The 17650-nt window shown below is 40.0% G+C and overlaps 1 protein-coding gene across 10 annotated transcripts in view; it reads left to right on the forward strand.

Moving 5' to 3' along the window:
* The window catches only part of Galphaq (G protein alpha q subunit), a 404729-nt gene that overhangs the window by 261305 nt on the left and 125774 nt on the right, over positions 1-17650 (forward strand). For all 10 annotated transcript variants that reach the window (XM_071673780.1, XM_071673782.1, XM_071673783.1 and 7 more), the window contains one exon: positions 8629-8782. In XM_071673780.1, coding sequence (XP_071529881.1) covers positions 8629-8782 — 154 coding nt within the window. The remainder of the gene's footprint in view (positions 1-8628; positions 8783-17650) is intronic.

The raw sequence follows: 17650 nt of genomic DNA on the forward strand, positions 1-17650 counted from the left end.
CACTGCTTTTTTAACTTGCCTCCCACACCATATACTCTTAATACCCTCAACAGACCATCTCTATCCACTCTGTCATATACCTTCTCCAGATCCATAAATGCTACTTACAAATCCATTTGTTTTTCTAAGTATTTCTCACATACATTCTTCAAGGCAAACACCTGATTTTGTTAATACTTGATGTAATTTTACTGCATAAATTAGTCATGAAACCTACTAATGGTAAATGTGTTGCCAATTGTAAAAGAATGCAATTTACTATATCATTAACTGTGAAAAGTGTAAGTTTTTTGAAGTGAGGCAACCATTCGCATTCTTGAATTACAGTACACCTACTCGTTCCTGAGGTGCTCTCCATCATTTCTAGCAGCTTATTCATTGTTCTGGGACATGGTGGACCGGCTGGTTCATTTTATCCTCCCTGTTTTTAAGTATCATTTTCATAGTACTGGTGCACCAAATTTCTGGCAACTGATGGTTCAGCACCTCCTTTAGTCTGGAACTTGAAATTACCGCTGCCACCAGACTAGTTTACTTGGTGGCCTCAGACGGCATTGAATGTCGGGCATGCTTATTTACAGTCTTTACAATGCACTTGATGGTGGTGATACTGCAATTCTGTGAGATCCTTAGCGTATTTTGCGTAAATTTAACCCTAGCTATGGCTTCTAAAACTATGAGAGTGTCTTTCTTGGTGTCAAACGTAAACACCAGTCCATATCGATCCAAGATAAAGTAGAACTTGAAAAAATGGACTGTGGTGTATGGTGTGTAATCTGTGTAATATCTATAGTATTGGTTTCATCAACTGTTTATGATATAAAGAAACAAAGGGAGAAAATATCGAAATTCTATGCAGACAGCGATTCCAAGGAGCAAATGATGATTAGAAAAACTATGAAAGATGGTTAAAGTACTGAGCACTCGCATTTTTTAATTACAGTGCTCCTACTCTTTCCTGACATGCTCTCCATCATTTCTAGCAGCTTATTCATTGTTCTGGGACATGGTAGACTGGCTGCTTCATTTTATTCTCCCTGTTATTAAGTATCATTTTCATAATACTGGTGCACCACCAAATATCCGGCAGCTGATGGTTGGCACCTCCTTTAGTCTGGAACTTGAAATTACCGTGGCCACCAGACTAGTTTACTGGGTGGCCACAGATGGCATTGTGTGTAGGGAGTGCTTATTTACATTCTTTACACTGCACTTGGTGGTGGTAATACTGTAGTTCTGTGAGGTACTTAGCATATTTTCCCTAGATTTAACCCTAGCTATGGCTTCTAAGACATATGAGAGTGTCATTTGTGGTGTCAGATGTAAACACCAGTCCATATCGATCCAAGATAAAGTAGAACTATTGAAAAGATAGACCGTGGTGTATGGTGCATAAGCTGTGTAACATCTCCAGTATTGGTTCTTCAACTGTTTATGATATAAAGAAGCAAAGGGAGAAAATATTGAAATTCTATGCAGACAGCGATTCCAAGGAGCAAAGGACAATTAGAAATACTATGAAAGATGGTTTGAGTGCTGAGTACGATCTATTGATGATGGAATGATTTCGACAGCGTCGGAGTGATGGAGTGGACTTGTAAGGTAGCATGATAATGGACCAGGCTAAGTTGTTCCATAAAGAACTTAAATTACAACATTAGCGTGACTATAGTGAAGGATGGCTTCAAAGATTCAAGAAGTGTCATGAATTTCCATGAATAAAGTGTGTGGAGATAAGCGGTCAGCAAACCACGAATGAGCTGCCGATTATGTGGACGAATTTGTGAAACTCATAAGTAATGAGCACATCAGTCCCGAGTAGGTGTATAATGCAGATGAATACTTTAGACACATGGGAGATGCATAATTAGTGGGTTAGAGGTGTGTTGATGAAGTATTATCACGTAATCATGGTTGGTCCAGCAAAATGGTTAATCCTGCAAGGCTTTGGAACCAAGAGTGCCGGAAAATCGGTGGTGTACCAGTATAAGAAGCTAGTCCAAGCCACTGGTTTGGGATGGCAAGGAGCTTTGTTCCTTTGGTACTGATGGGGTAGGCAAGCAGCCATGTTCCTCAGATACTGGTAAGAGATGTGAAAAGCCATGTTCCTCTCTCAGGTACTGGTGGGGAAGAGAGGGAGCCTTGTTCCTCAGTTACTGGTGGGGGACACAATTTTCCTTGTTCCTTGGGTATTGGTTAGGGGCATGAAAAACCTTGTTCCTGATATATAGGTTGGGGAGGTGAGAATCCTTGTTTCTCATGTGCTGGTGGGAGCTTCAAGGAGCATTGTTCTTCAGATACTGGTGAAGGAGAATATGAGCCTTGATCCCTAGGTACTGTTAGGGGAGGCATAAAGCCTTCTTTCTGTGATACTGTTGGAAGCAGGGAGCATTTTTCTTCAGATACTAGTGGGGGAGGCGAGGAGCCTTGTTCCTCATGAACTTGTAGGGGAGTGGAAGTAACCATGTTCCTCAGGTACAGGTGGGGGAAGTGAGGAACCTTGTTCCTCAGTTAATGATAGGAGAGGCAAGGAGGGAAAGCAAGGTGCATTATTCTTAGATACTGCTAAGGGGGGGCAAGGAGACTTATTCCAGGAGCACTGATGGGGAAGGTGATATACTGGATCATCATTTGTAGCATGTGAGCATTGCATGATTAGGGTTCTTTCAACAATCCAGTAATAACTTCATTGTTTGAAATGAATTATTCAAGATCATTTACAAGGTACTGGTTTTATTAGATACAGAGATTGTGAGATCCTACATGTTGTATGACGGGGCTTGAAATTCAGACTAATGTTAGTGGTACAACCATTCTAGACCTGACTATCAGTGTATTAGATGCAGGGTGACTTTTGGAATGCAAATTTAAGAAAACGGTACCCATTATATGCTACAAAATGCAGTATATTTATGAAATATATTTTCATGTCCATAACACAAATATCCACGACAAGAAGCTCTTTTAAGAGAGGTCTTTGTATCTTGAACAGGCTCCTTATAATAAGAGTACTTGTTGGATACCTAGGCATAGTGATGACTGGTTTAAATGGGAGAAGTGTATATATTTATGAGTGGCAAATGGTGCATCATTACTCTTTGTATGCTGGCAGAGAACTGATGCAGTGGGCTACATGGCATGCATATCAGCAGCCTGCAGCACATGGGTAGTTAGGCTTGGGGTATATTGTAACAGCCTGTTTTTGTAAAGATGACAGTAATCAAGGTGCCTGAGATTTGTTGAGATTGTTATATTGAATTGTTCTATGTTCCAACACTAGTTGAAGAAAAAAAGCACATATGCTGAGATTGATGGTTGATGGCAGCATCACAGGATAATGGAAGCAATAAATGGTCCTGTTACAGGAAGTGGATTTATGCATAACTAACAAATTATCATTTGTTTATATTATTTTTAGTGTTTTTCTACAACCTAAAGTTCTTTAAAGTACATTTTTACTGTTTAGTTATTTTTGTGAGCTGATTCGAATTTATATGAATTATGTATTTGATTGTTTGAGGAAAATGTGTGGTGTGAGGTGGTTTGATCGAGTAAGTAACGTAAGGGTAAGAGAGATGTGTGGAAATAAAAAGAGCGTGGTTGAGAGAGCAGAAGATGGTGTTTTGAAATGGTTTGGGCACATGGAGAGAATGAGTGAGGAAAGATTGACCAAGAGGATATATGTGTCGGAGGTGGAGGGAACGAGGAGAAGAGGGAGACCAAATTGGAGGTGGAAAGATGGAGTGAAAAAGATTTTGTGTGATAGGGGCGTGAACATGCAGGATATGAAAGGAGGGCAAGGAATAGAGTGAATTGGAGCGATGTGGTATACAGGGGTTGACGTGCTGTCAGTGGATTGAATCAAGGCATGTGAAGCGTCTGGGGTAAACCATGGAAAGCTGTGTAGGTATGTATATTTGCGTGTGTGGACGTGTGTATGTACATGTGTATGGGGGGGGGGTTGGGCCATTTCTTTCGTCTGTTTCCTTGCGCTACCTCGCAAACGCGGGAGACAGCGACAAAGTATAAAAAAAAAAAAAAAGAAGAAAAAAAAAAGTATTTGATTATATACTACTTTTGAAAATTGTAACATTTCAAACTATAATTTGTGTGTTGCTTTGTCTGTGTGTACACATTTCAAAACTGATTGGAGAAAAAATGGAGCATAATTTAAAAAAAAAAAGTAAGGGAGGGAGTTGGCACATCAGTTTTGGGAGCAGCTGAGTGAGTGTGTTAGTGGCTTTGATGCATGAGACCGGGTTATAGTGATGGGTGATTTGAATGCAAAGGTGAGTAATGTGGCAGTTGAGGGAATAATTGGTGTACATGGGGTGTTCAGTGTTGTAAATGGAAATGGTGAAGAGCTTGTAGATTTGTCCACTTGAAAAAGGACTGGTGATTGGGAATACCTGGTTTAAAAGAGATATACATAAGTATTCGTATGTAAGTAGGAGAGATGGCCAGAGAGTGTTAATGGATTACATGTTAATTGATAGGCGCATGAAACAGAGACTTTTGGATGTTAATGTGCTGAGAGGTGCGACTGGAGGGATGTCTGATCATTATCTTGTGGAGGTGAAGATGAAGATTTGTAGAGGTTTTCAGAAAAGATGAGAGAATGTTTTGGTGAAGAGAGTGGTAAGTGATCTTGGGAAGGAGACTTGTGTGAGGAAGTACCAGGAGAGACTGAGTATAGAATGGAAAAAGGTGAGAACAAGGGACGTAAGGGGAGTGGGGGAGGAATGGGATGTATTTAGGGAAGCAGTGATGGCTTACGCAAAAGATGCTTGTGGCATGAGAAGTGTGGGAGGTGGGCAGATTAGAAAGGGTAGTGAGTGGTGGGATGAAGAAGTAAGATTATTAGTGAAAGAGAAGAGAGAGGCATTTGGACGATTTTTGCAGGGAAATAATGCAAATGACAGGGGTTGTATAAAAGAAAAGAGGCAGGAGGTCAAGAGAAAGATGCAAGAGGTGAAAAAGAGGGCAAATGAGAGTTGGGGTGAGAGAGTATCATTAAATTTTAGGGAGAAAAAAAGATGTGGAAGGAGGTAAATAAAATGCATAAGACAAGGGAACAAATGTGAACATCAGTGAAGGGGGCTAATGGGGAGGTGATGATAAGTAGTAGTGGTGATGTGAGGAGATGGAGTGAGTATTTTAAGGTTTGTTGAATGTGTTTGATGATAGAGTGGCAGATATAGGGTGTTTTGGTTGAGGTGGTGTGCAAAGTGAGAGGGTTAGGGAGAATGATTTGGTAAACAGATAAGAGGTTGTGAAAGCTTTGCGGAAGATGAAAGTCAGCAAGGCAGTGGGTTTGGATGGTACTGCAGGGGAATTTATAAATAAAAAGGGGGTGACTGTATTGTTGATTGGTTGGTAAGGTTATTTAATGTATGTATGACTCATGGTGAGGTGCCTAAGGATTGGCGGAATGCTTACATAGTGCCATTGTACAAAGGCAAAGGGGATAAAAGTAAGCTCTCAAATTACAGAGGTATAAGTTTGTTGAGTATTCCTGGGAAATTATATGGAAGGGTATTGATTGAGAGGGTGAAGGCATGTACAGAGCATCAGACTGGGGAAGAGCAGTGTGGTTTCAGAAGTGGTAGAGGATGTGTGCATCAGGTGTTTGCTTTGAAGAATGAATGTGAGAAATACTTAGAAAAGCCAATGGATTTGTATGTAGCATTTATGGATCTGGAGAAGGCATATGATAGAGTTGATAGAGATGCTCTGTGGAAGGTATTAATAATATATGGTGTGGGAGGTAAGTTGTCAGAAGCAGTGAAAAGTTTTTATCGAGGATGTAAGGCATGTTTATGAGTAGGAAGAGAGGAAAGTGATTGGTTCTCAGTGAATGTTGGTTTGCGGCAGGGATGTGTGATGTCTCCATGGTTGTTTAATTTTTTTATGGATGGGGTTGTTCAGGAGGTGAATGCAAGGGTTTTGGAGAGAGGGGCAAGTATTCAGTCTGTTGTGGATGAGAGAGCATGGGAAGGGAGTCAGTTGTTGTTTGCTGATGATACAACGCTGGTGGCTGATTCATGTGAGAAACTGCAGAAGCTGGTGACTGAGTTTGGTAAAGTGTGTGAAAGAAGAAAGCTGAGAGTAAATGTGAATAAGAGCAAGGTTATTAGGTACAGTAGGGTTGAGGGACAAGTCAATTAGGAGGTAAGTTTGAATGGAGAGAAACTGGAGGAAGTGAAGTGTTTTAGATATCTGGGAGTGGTTTTGGCTGTGGATGGAACCATGGAAGCGGAAGTGAATCATAGGGTGGGGGAGGGGGCGAAAGTTCTGGGAGCATGGAAAAATGTGTGGAAGGCGAGAACATTATCTCTGAAAGAAAAAATGGGTATGTTTGAAGGAATAGTGGTTCCGACAATGTTATGTGATTGCGTTGTGTGGGTTATAGATAGAGTTGTGCGGAGGAGGGTGGATGTGCTGGAAATGAGATGTTTGAGGACAATATGTGGTGTGTGGTGGTTTGATTGAGTAAGTAATGAAAGGGTAAGAGAGATGTGTGGTAATAAAAGGAGTGTGGTTGAGAGAGCAGAAGAGGGTCTTTTGAAATGGTTTGATCACATGGAGAGAATGAGTGAGTAAAGATTGACAAAGAGGATATGTGTCAGAGGTGGAGGGAATGAGGAGAAGTGGGAGACCAAATTGGAGGTGGAAAGATGGAGTGAAAAAGATTTTGATTGATCAGGGCCTAAACATGCAGGAGGGTGAAAGGCGTGCAAGGAATAGAGTAAATTGGAACGATGTGGTATACCGGGGTCGATGTGCTGTCAGTGGATTGAACCAGGGCATGTGATGTGTCTGTTGTAAACCATGGGAAGTTTTGTGGGGCCTGGATGTGGAAAGGGAGCTGTAGTTTTGATGCATTACACATGACAGCTAGAGTCTGAGTGTGACCGAATGTGGCCTTTGTTGTCTTTTCCTAATGCTACAAGCTGTGGTTTTGGTGCTTTATACTTGACAGCTAGAGACTGAGTGTGAACAAATGTGGCCTTTGTCGTCTTTTCCTAATGCTACCCCGCGCACATTCGAGGGGAGGGGGTTGCCATTTCACGTGTGGTGGGTTAGCGACGGGAATGAATAAGAGCAGACAGTATGAATTATGTGAATGTATGTATATGTCTGTGTGTGTATACATATGTATACGTTAAGATGTATAGGTTATGTATATGTGCGTGTGTGAACGTGTATGTATATACATGTGTATGTGGATGGGTTTGGCCATTCTTCCGCCTGTTTCCTTGCGCTACCTTGCTAACGCAGGAGACAGCGACAAAGTATGATAATGATAATAATAATATATATGTATCCTTTATATCCACCCTCAATGCACATAAAAACGTTTTTTTAGTTATTAGTACTATCATTATTTCATATGTAAGTGATATTTACTAGACTATGTTTACAGCCCTCTTCTTATTTTTAGGCATACAGATGCTTCCTGACTTATGATGGTGTTATGTTTTGATAAACCCATTGTAAGTTGAAAATATTGTAAGGTGAAAATACATTTAGTACTGTACATTTAACCTACCAGACATCATAACTTAGCTTAGCCTACCTTAAATCTTCTCAGAACACTAACATTTCTAGTCCACAATTATCATATGTAGCTCTTCCTTAAAAGCCTCGGCTCCTTTGTTATGGGCACTTGCTACCTCATGCTAACTTTTATGATGCCTTTTAAGGTATTGGAAGCATCCATGACTTGCTGTAAACATGTGCGTATATGTAGGATCATCAGCATGCTGTTTTAGTGTATCGGAAAGACTCCTGGATCATCAGCAGGCACTTCTGCATCTGGTCTTCCATCCATGTAACAAGCAATTTTTTTCATATTGTTAATTGGCCCAGCTTTTTTCTATGTGATGACAGTGGATTTAACCATTGCTGAAGATTTCACCGCATCACAGATTCGCTTTTTATCCTTTAAGATGGTTGAGATCGATGATTGCAAATGTCCTAACTTGTGCGATGGCCATTACTGGCTTGCTGCCTTCGTGTTGGGCAGTTACCTTCAATTTCTTCGCAAGAGTAATTGCCTTCCTCCTCTTGTCACCAGAGGCAGGAGACATAGAGGGGCATCTTGTAAACATTATGGGATGCAAAAACACAAAACACAAAATCCAAAAACTGCCAGCAACACATTACACTGTAGGCTAGTGGTTGTTTACACTTGTGATCATGTGGCTAGCTGGAAGCTGCGGCTCACTGCCGTTGAGCAGCATCATGAGAAAGTATTGCACTGCATATAGTTAGCCTGGGAAAAGATCAAAATTCAAAATTTGGAGTACAGTTTCTACTGAATGCATATCACTTTCGCACCATTGTAAAGTCGAAAAGTCGTAAGTCGGGAGCACCTGTACTAGATGACATTAAGGAAGCCTTGCAGGATTTTTGACCGAGAAGCTTATTTTTTGCATTTGCAATAACTTCATACTTTGACTTCGACTTCGTTATGTTGAATGCTGCTTTAGTCTTTTTTAGTTTTGTATCAGTTTGAATAGAAATTGAAAAGTGACAAACCTTGTATTTTCTTTTTTGTAATAGTTTCAAAGTATGTTTTAGAAGTTGTATAGTAGATCAGCCTTCTTTTTCATATTCCAACAGAATCGGATGGAGGAATCTAAGGCCCTCTTCAAGACGATCATCACATACCCCTGGTTTCAGCACTCCTCTGTTATCCTTTTCCTTAACAAGAAGGATCTGTTAGAAGAGAAGATCATGTACTCACATCTTGTGGACTATTTCCCAGAGTATGATGGTAAGCTGAATTGAAGTGAAAAATAAAGGAAGCTGCATTTAAGAAATATAAATTACTCTAGCCTTTATAAGAAGTTATACAATTAATGTGTCATAGTGCACTACTTTTTACAACTGTGATATCTTTTCCTGGTGGCCTCACCAGTAATAAAGTGAAGTCATTCAAAGTACATATTTGATAGTTATTTATGTTTCTTGCAGGGTTTTGGTACCTCAGTTCATTAAGATTGTGAAAGATTTGATTTTCTAAAGTTTTGCATAGCACCTAAATTATTGTTGTTTTACCGTGGTAAAGATAACATTTTGAAGTTGGATACAGTACTATTATATTAAGATTGCTCTTGAATGATTTATGGGTGTTGGAAGTGGTTCACTTGCTCTTATCTTAAGCATTCCTGCACTGGTTTTCTCAATATTGAACATCCACATTTAATCATGAAAAATGAAGTATCCTTCCTTCTCTGCTTTCAAACAAAATTATACAGTAGGTCTACATGACAAAGATCTTTATCTGTTCAGTGTAATACCTGTATAAGTTTGAACTGTGCACAGAACAACTATAGAAGAATTTAAAGGATTATCTGGTTGAAGTCAGTCTCAGAAGAACCTAGCATCAGTAAGTGTGTAATGAACATACATGACAGAGATGGTTATTTATTTAGCAACACATGCAATGTGTGCTATCTTAGCATCAGCCCTGCCATTTAGCAAAATCTCATCTTCATGTGTTCTGTCATAGATATTGAGATGCCAAAAATGAAATAAGCAATGCAGTGCAGTACTTTTAAAACTTTACAGTACGGGCCATCTGGAAAGTCCATCACAGTGTGTAAAAAAAGATGAATCCTCACATAATGACTGTATCTAATATTAATGAAGAATGTCCCAAAAAGTAGCATAATTTTTTTTTTATACTGGAGAGAGAGGGTGTTGGATGACACATCCAAGGGAGGGTCAGGGTTAGCAGCTTGGATGCACCTATGTATGTTAGTATATTTATGGTACTTTCAAGGAGGAATTTCTGTCTCCATCTGTCTTCTTACATTACGCACACCATAGTTTTTTTTAGTCATGATTTGATTCCACACATTCGTATTACTCTTGAGTGTTTTATGCATATTTTCTTTTAATTATTTATTATACTTTGTCGGTGTCTCCCACGTTAGTGAGGTAGCATGAGGAAACAAACGAAAGAATGGCCCAACCCACCCACATACACATGTATATACATACACGCCCACATACATACCTATACATTTCAATGTATACATACATATAGACAAATACATATATACACATGTACATATTCATACTTGCTGCCCTCAGCCATTCCTGTTGCCACCCTGCCACACATGAAATGGCACCCCATCCCCCTGCACGCACGCAGTAGCGCTAGGAAAAGACAACAAAGGCCACATTTGTTCACACTCAGTCTCTAGCTGTCATGTGTAATGCACCGAAACCATAGCTCCCATTCCATATCCAGGCCCCACAAAACTTACCCCAGACACTCACATGCCCTGGTTCAATCCATTGACAGCTCATTGACCCTGGTATACCACATCGTTCCAGTTCACTCTATTCCTTGTACTCCTTTCACTCTCCTGTATGTTCAGGCCCCGATCGCTCACTCGTTCCCTCCACCTCTGACACACATATCTTCTTTGTCAAACTTTCCTCACTCATTCTCTCCATGTGACCAAACCATTTCAATACACCCTTTTCTGCTCTTTCACCCACACTCTTTTTATTACTACACATCTATCTTACCCTTTCATTGCTTACTCGATCAAACCACCTCATTTCCAACACATCCACCCTCCTCTGCACAACCCTATCTGTAGCCCACGCCTCGCAACCATATGACATTGTTGGAGCCACTATTCCTTCAAACATACCCATTTTTGCTTTCCGAGATAATATCCTTGCCTTCCACACATTCTTCAATGCTCCTAGAACTTTTGCCCCCTCCCCCACCCTGTGACTCACTTCTGCTTCCATGGTTCCATCCGCTGTTATATCCACTCCTAGATATCTAGAACACTTCTTCCTCCAATTTTTCTCCATTCAAACTTACCTCCCAATTGACATGTCCCTCAACCCTACTGTACCTAATAACCTTGCTCTTATTCACATTTACTTTCAGCTTTCTTCTTTCTCACACTTTACCAAACTCAGTCACCAGCATGTGCAGTTTCTCACCCGAATCAGCCACCAGCACTGTATCATCAGCAAACAACAACTGACTCACTTCCCAAGCCCTCTCATCTGCAACAGATTGCATACTTGCCCCTCTCCAATAACCCCATCCATAAACAAATTAAACAACCATGGAGACATCTTGCACCCCTACCGCAAACCAACATTCACCGGGCACCAATCACTTTCCTCTCTTCCTACTCGCACACATGCCTTACGTCCTCGATAAACACTTTTCACTGCTTTAGCAACTTGCCTCCAACACCATATACTCTTAATACCTTCAACAGAGCATCTCCATCAACTCTTATCATATTTTTTATATACATATTTTCTGTGTATTTACATATAATTTACAGGGGCAGAACCTTTTTTACAGAAATGAATGAAGAGAATATTTTCATTGAAAATATACTGGAGAAACTGTTTCTTTTATTCTAAGACTAAATCTGGCTTCATGTCAGGATGATATATTTTCACATTCTATAATGATCTGACAGGGGATTTAAGTTCAACATTAGTAGCAGAAATTAAGGTCAGTTGACATAAACTGCAATTACTTATGCATTTTATGCTTAATGCATTTTAAGGATTACATAGAATTCACCTCCAGGACCTGATGGAGTTCCATCCATCATAAAAGATCAGTAGTAGAATTGATCTTTTTATCGATGAAGTAAAGCCTGGATGAAAGCAAAATAGGAGATAAACACTAAATTGCACATATATCACCCTTTGAGAAGGATCTAAGCTTGTGTAAGAGCAGTATAGATCAGTTAGCCTGACATTACGTTATAAGTTTTAAACATGAATGATAGGACACACTAGAACACGTGTTCAGCAACAGTTATGTAAATGAAGACCAGCAAGTATTTGTGCCAGGGAAAAATATGCAAGTTCAACTATTAACTCATCACAAAAGCATTTATTAAACTTAGGAGAAAAAAGAAAGGATGCTGTTTTTCTTGACTTCACCAAGGTGTTTATCAAGGTAAATCAAAGAATTCTACTAAAATACTTCTGCAGGTAAAAAAAAAAAGTATCAAAGAGTTGTGAACCCAAAAATTTAGGTTAGCAGCAAATGGAACTATGTCTGAAGAACATGTTTTGCTGGTGATGCTGTTGGAAGTGATACAAGCCTAAGTTCTTTTAATAACTATGATACTGATATTGACCGAGAAGTAAGGAAAAATACCAGGAGCACTTGATTTGCAACAAGCATCATAAGTCAAGCAGTAGAAATCCATTATTTAACCCATGGATGCGTAACGGGGTCATATTGACCCCACCAGCACCTAAACATTGAATATTTTTCATTTGGGTGCTTGAAACAGACTTATGCCTTGTGACTTTTCATAATTTATCATTCTCTTTCAGTGAATGCCTTTGTAACTCTCAACAATTTTGATTTGTTGTGTTATGTACCAATTCACCTTTAATGCCTGACAGGGGTCTAATTGACCCCAAGTTATTTATTTGAAATATATGAGATTTATCATCTAAATGTGAGCAGTACAAAATGTATAATTGTTGTGATAATACTGGGATGGGAGCGGGGGGCCAGAAATCCTCCCATCCTTGTATTTTTAACTTTCTAAAATGGGAAACAGAAGAAGGAGTCACGCGGGGAGTGCTCATCCTCCTCGAAGGCTCAGAGTGGGGTGTCTAAATGTATGTGGATGTAACCAAGATGTGAAAAAAGGAGAGATAGGTAGTATGTTTGAGGAAAGGAACCTGGATCAATTGGAACTTCAGTGAAGGGTGCAAATGGGGAGGTGATAACAAGTAGTGGTGATGTGAGAAGGAGATGGAGTATTTTGAAGGTTTGTTGAATGTGTTTGATGATAGAGTGGCAGATATAGGGTGTTTTGGTCGAGGTGGTGTGCAAAGTGAGAGGGTTAGGGAAAATGATTTGGTAAACAGAGAAGAGGTAGTAAAAGCTTTGTGGAAGATGAAAGCCGGCAAGGCAGCAGGTTTGGATGGTATTGCAGTGGAATCTATTAAAAAAGGGGGTGACTGTATTGTTGACTGGTTGGTAAGGTTATTTAATGTATGTATGACTCATGGTGAGGTGCCTGAGGATTGGCGGAATGCTTGCATAGTGCCATTGTGCAAAGGCAAAGGGGATAAGAGTGAGTGCTCGAATTACAGAGGTATAAGTTTGTTGAGTATTCCTGGTAAATTATATGGGAGGGTATTGATTGAGAGGGTGAAGGCATGTACAGAGCATCAGATTGGGGAAGAGCAGTGTGGTTTCAGAAGTGGTAGAGGATGTGTGGATCAGGTGTTTGCTTTGAAGAATGTATGTGAGAAATACTTAGAAAAGCAAATGGATTTGTATGTAGCATTTATGGATCTGGAGAAGGCATATGATAGAGTTGATAGAGATGCTCTGTGGAAGGTATTAAGAATATATGGTGTGGGAGGCAAGTTGTTAGAAGCAGTGAAAAGTTTTTATCGAGGATGTAAGGCATGTGTACATGTAGGAAGAGAGGAAAGTGATTGGTTCTCAATGAATGTAGCTTTGCGGCAGGGGTGTGTGATGTCTCCATGGTTGTTTAATTTGTTTATGGATGGGGTTGTTAGGGAGGTGAATGCAAGAGTTTTGGAAAGAGGGGCAAGTATGAAGTCTGTTGTGGATGAGAGAGCTTGGGAAGTGAGTCAGTTGTTGTTCGCTGATGATACAGCGCTGGTGGCTGATTCATGCGAGAAACTGCAGAAGCTGGTGACTGAGTTTGGTAAAGTGTGTGAAAGAAGAAAGTTAAAGAGTAAATGTGAATAAGAGCAAGGTTATTAGGTACAGTAGGGTTGAGGGTCAAGTCAATTGGGAGGTAAGTTTGAATGGAGAAAAACTGGAGGAAGTAAAGTGTTTTAGATATCTGGGAGTGGATCTGGCAGCGGATGGAACCATGGAAGCGGAAGTGAATCATAGGGTGGGGGAGGGAGCGAAAATCCTGGGAGCCTTGAAGAATGCGTGGAAGTCGAGAACATTATCTCGGAAAGCAAAAATGGGTATGTTTGAAGGAATAGTGGTTCCAACAAAGTTGTACGGTTGCGAGGCGTGGGCTATGAATAGAGTTGTGCGCAGGAGGGTGGATGTGCTGGAAATGAGATGTTTGAGGACAATGTGTGGTGTGAGGTGGTTTGATCAAGTAAGTAATGTAAGGGTAAGAGAGATGTGTGGAAATAAAAAGAGCGTGGTTGAGAGAGCAGAAGAGGGTGTTTTGAAATGGTTTGGGCACATGGAGAGAATGAGTGAGGAAAGATTGACCAAGATGATATATGTGTCTGAGGTGGAGGGAACGAGGAGAAGTGGGAGACCAAATTGGAGGTGGAAAGATGGAGTGAAAAAGATTTTGAGTGATCGGGTCCTGAACATGCAGGAGGGTGAAAGGCGTGCAAGGAATAGAGTGAATTGGATTGATGTCGTATACTGGGGTTGACGTGCTGTCAGTAGATTGAATCAGGGCATGTGAAGCGTGTGGGGTAAACCATGGAAAGTTGTGTGGGGCCTGGATGTGGAAAGGGAGCTGTGGTTTCGGGCATTATTGCATGACAGCTGGAGACTGAGTGTGAACGAATGGGGCCTTTGTTGTCTTTTCCTAGTGCTACCTCGCACACATGAGGGGGGAGGGGGATGGTATTCCATGTGTGGCGAGGTGGCGATGAGAATGAATAAAGGCAGACAGTGTAAATTGTGTGCATGGGTATATATGTATGTGTCTGTTTGTGTATATATATGTGTTCATTGAGATGTATAGGTATGTATATTTGCGTGTGTGGATGTGTGTGTGTGTGTGTATACATTGTGTATGGGGGTGGGTTGGGCCGTTTCTTTCGTCTGTTTCCTTGCGCTACCTCGCAAACGCGGGAGACAGCGACAAAGCAAAATAAAAAAAAAAAATAATACTGGGCAATAGTATATTATTAGAAATGCTCTAATAACAAAACATTTAAGTATGTGATAAGTAAATCTGTTTTATTCCAAAGCATTACAAGTGTTAGATATTCAGAATATGTGTATTGAACACGTTCAATAAGCAAGTGCTTAGGTCTCGTTGCAAGAGTTGCGTCAGTACCACACTAACGTTACTTCTGGCAGTTTCACGCCATGCTGCTGTACCTCTAACATGTTTCATCAGAAAAATTTGATCAATGAACAAATAAGGGATCTGTTAGCAACTAGCGACAGAGATGAAGAATTGGATAAATGATGATGAATTTGTACCTCCTCCTGATGACACTTCAGTTGACAGTCTGATTAGATGAAGAATTGGATAGATGATGAATTTATACCTCCTCCTGTTAACACTTCAGCTGACAGTTCTGATACAAATGACAGTATTACTGGTGACAGTTGTCAGACAGATGTTACTGCTAAGATCTCACGTATTGCCAGAAGATATGGTGAGTTTATGTATGCACCGTCAGGAGATAAGTGGTGTTTGACATGTACATTTGCTTAAGGTTGTATGTCTTCACTGAACATTTTGACAACATGCACTGGAATTACTTCATATGCTGCTCGTAGAATAACTCAAGGTTGATCTTCCACTTTTGACCTTATATTCGACAACAGCATGATGACTGCTGTTATGAATGAAACAGGCAAGGAAAAGGGGCGAACATTGACTGGAAATTATTGACACTTGATGAACTTCATGCTTATGTAGGCTTGTGTGATCTAAGAGGAGTCTACAAAAGCAAAAATCAAGCAGTGAGGCGGTTGTGGAATCCCTCATTTGGCCTTCCTGTATTTTCGAAAACCATGGCAGTCAACAGATTTGAAGAGATTTGCGGAGCATTATGTTTTGATAACCTAGCTATATAAAACAGTAAACTGTCTAGGGATAAACTCACTGCTGTTTGCTTGCTATTTGATGGATTTGTAAATTATTCTCAATGATGCTACCAACATAGTGAGTGCATTACCGTTGATGAGCATTATAGGGGACGTTGTAGGTACATTCAGTACATGCTGTCAGACCCTGCCAAATATGATCTGAAATTCTAGGTTCTGGTGGATGATGACATATGTCAAGTATTGAAATTTATACCGGTAAAGATGAAGAGAGAACTTATGAATTAGGAATGCTTGTTTTACTAAAGCTCACATTTCGCTTGCATGGAATGGGAATAAATGTCACGTGTAACAGTTTTTTCACCAGCTTGAAATTAACTAGAGAGCTTGCATCACAAAAAAATGTTGTTAGTAGGAATTATTTATGGTAACAGAAGGGAAGTGCCCAAGGAATTGCAGGAGGTGAAGCAGAAGAAATTGAAAGTGTTTTTGCCTGTTGTGAAAAAGGGGTACAAATAGTGTTGTATAAAGCCAAGAAAAATGAGAATATATTTTTGTTGAGTAAGCACAAAGATAAGAAATTGAGTGATTGTAACAAAAAGAAACTAGAAGTGGTACTGCTTTATAATTCAGCTAAAGGAGGTGTTGACTGTGTAGATGAAAGAGTTGGTACATACAATGTCAAATACACGAGTAAGAGATGGCATGTTCCTGTTTGCTTAACTTGGTTGATCTGGCAAGTTACAATGCATTTGTTCTTTACACATGCACGTTTCCGAATCATCATGGGCAGGAGCCACAGTAGACGACTTTTCCTTTCTAAACTGGGCATGGCTTTGAGTCACAAGTAGGGAAACCAGGAATGCTTTTGATGCTCCATGCATATCAGGAGAGGACCAAGCTACTGCATCTGTTTCTTCAAAGAAGCACTCAAGATGTTCAGTGTGCCTAAGGAATAAAAAAATGTTCTGCAAAATACAAGCTGTTTTGTGAATTTGTATGCCATGAACATTATTTTGTAACGTCACTCTTGTGGTTAAGTAGAACTCACAATGGCATTTCATGTTAATTTAATGGAGACAAGTTTCTTTTTATAAGTTGCAATGGTTTTTGTTGATTATATATTATTTTGCTTCAAAATTATTTTAGTTTCTGCGTCAGTTATCATATATCATGCATGATTTAGTTACATCCAATACACTTGGTTTATATTATTCCTTCAGATATCATATTAAGAAATATTGGATGGGGTCAGATTGACCCCAGTCATGCACTGACTTAGAGCGGAAATGTCATGCATCCACGGATTAAGAGGGGTTACATTCCTAAGTAAAATATTTCCAAATCTAACCTTCAAGAAATTGGAATATATTTATTTATTTATTATTTTGCTTTCTCGCTGTCTCCCATGTTAGTGAGGTAGCACAAGGAAACAGACGAAAGAAATGGCCCAACCCACCCACATACACATGTATATACATACATGTCCACACAGGCACATATACATACCTATACATCTCAACTTATACATATATATACACACAGACATATACATATATACACATGTACATAATTCATACTGTCTGCCTTTATTCATTCCCATTGCCACCCCGCCACACATGAAATAACCCCTTCTTCCCTCGTGTGCGAGGTAGCGTTAGGAAAAAACAACAAAGGCCACATTCGTTCATTCTCAGTCTCTAGCTGTCATGTAATAATTCACCGAAACCACAGCTCCCTTTCCACATCCAGGCTCCACAGAACTTTCCATGGTTTACCCCAGATGCTTCACATGCCCTAGTTCAATCCATTGACAGCATGTCGACCCCGGTATACCACATCGTTCCAATTCACTCTATTCCTTGCACG

This window comes from Panulirus ornatus, chromosome 19 (assembly GCF_036320965.1).
Source record: "Panulirus ornatus isolate Po-2019 chromosome 19, ASM3632096v1, whole genome shotgun sequence".
Lineage (NCBI taxonomy): Eukaryota > Metazoa > Arthropoda > Malacostraca > Decapoda > Palinuridae > Panulirus > Panulirus ornatus.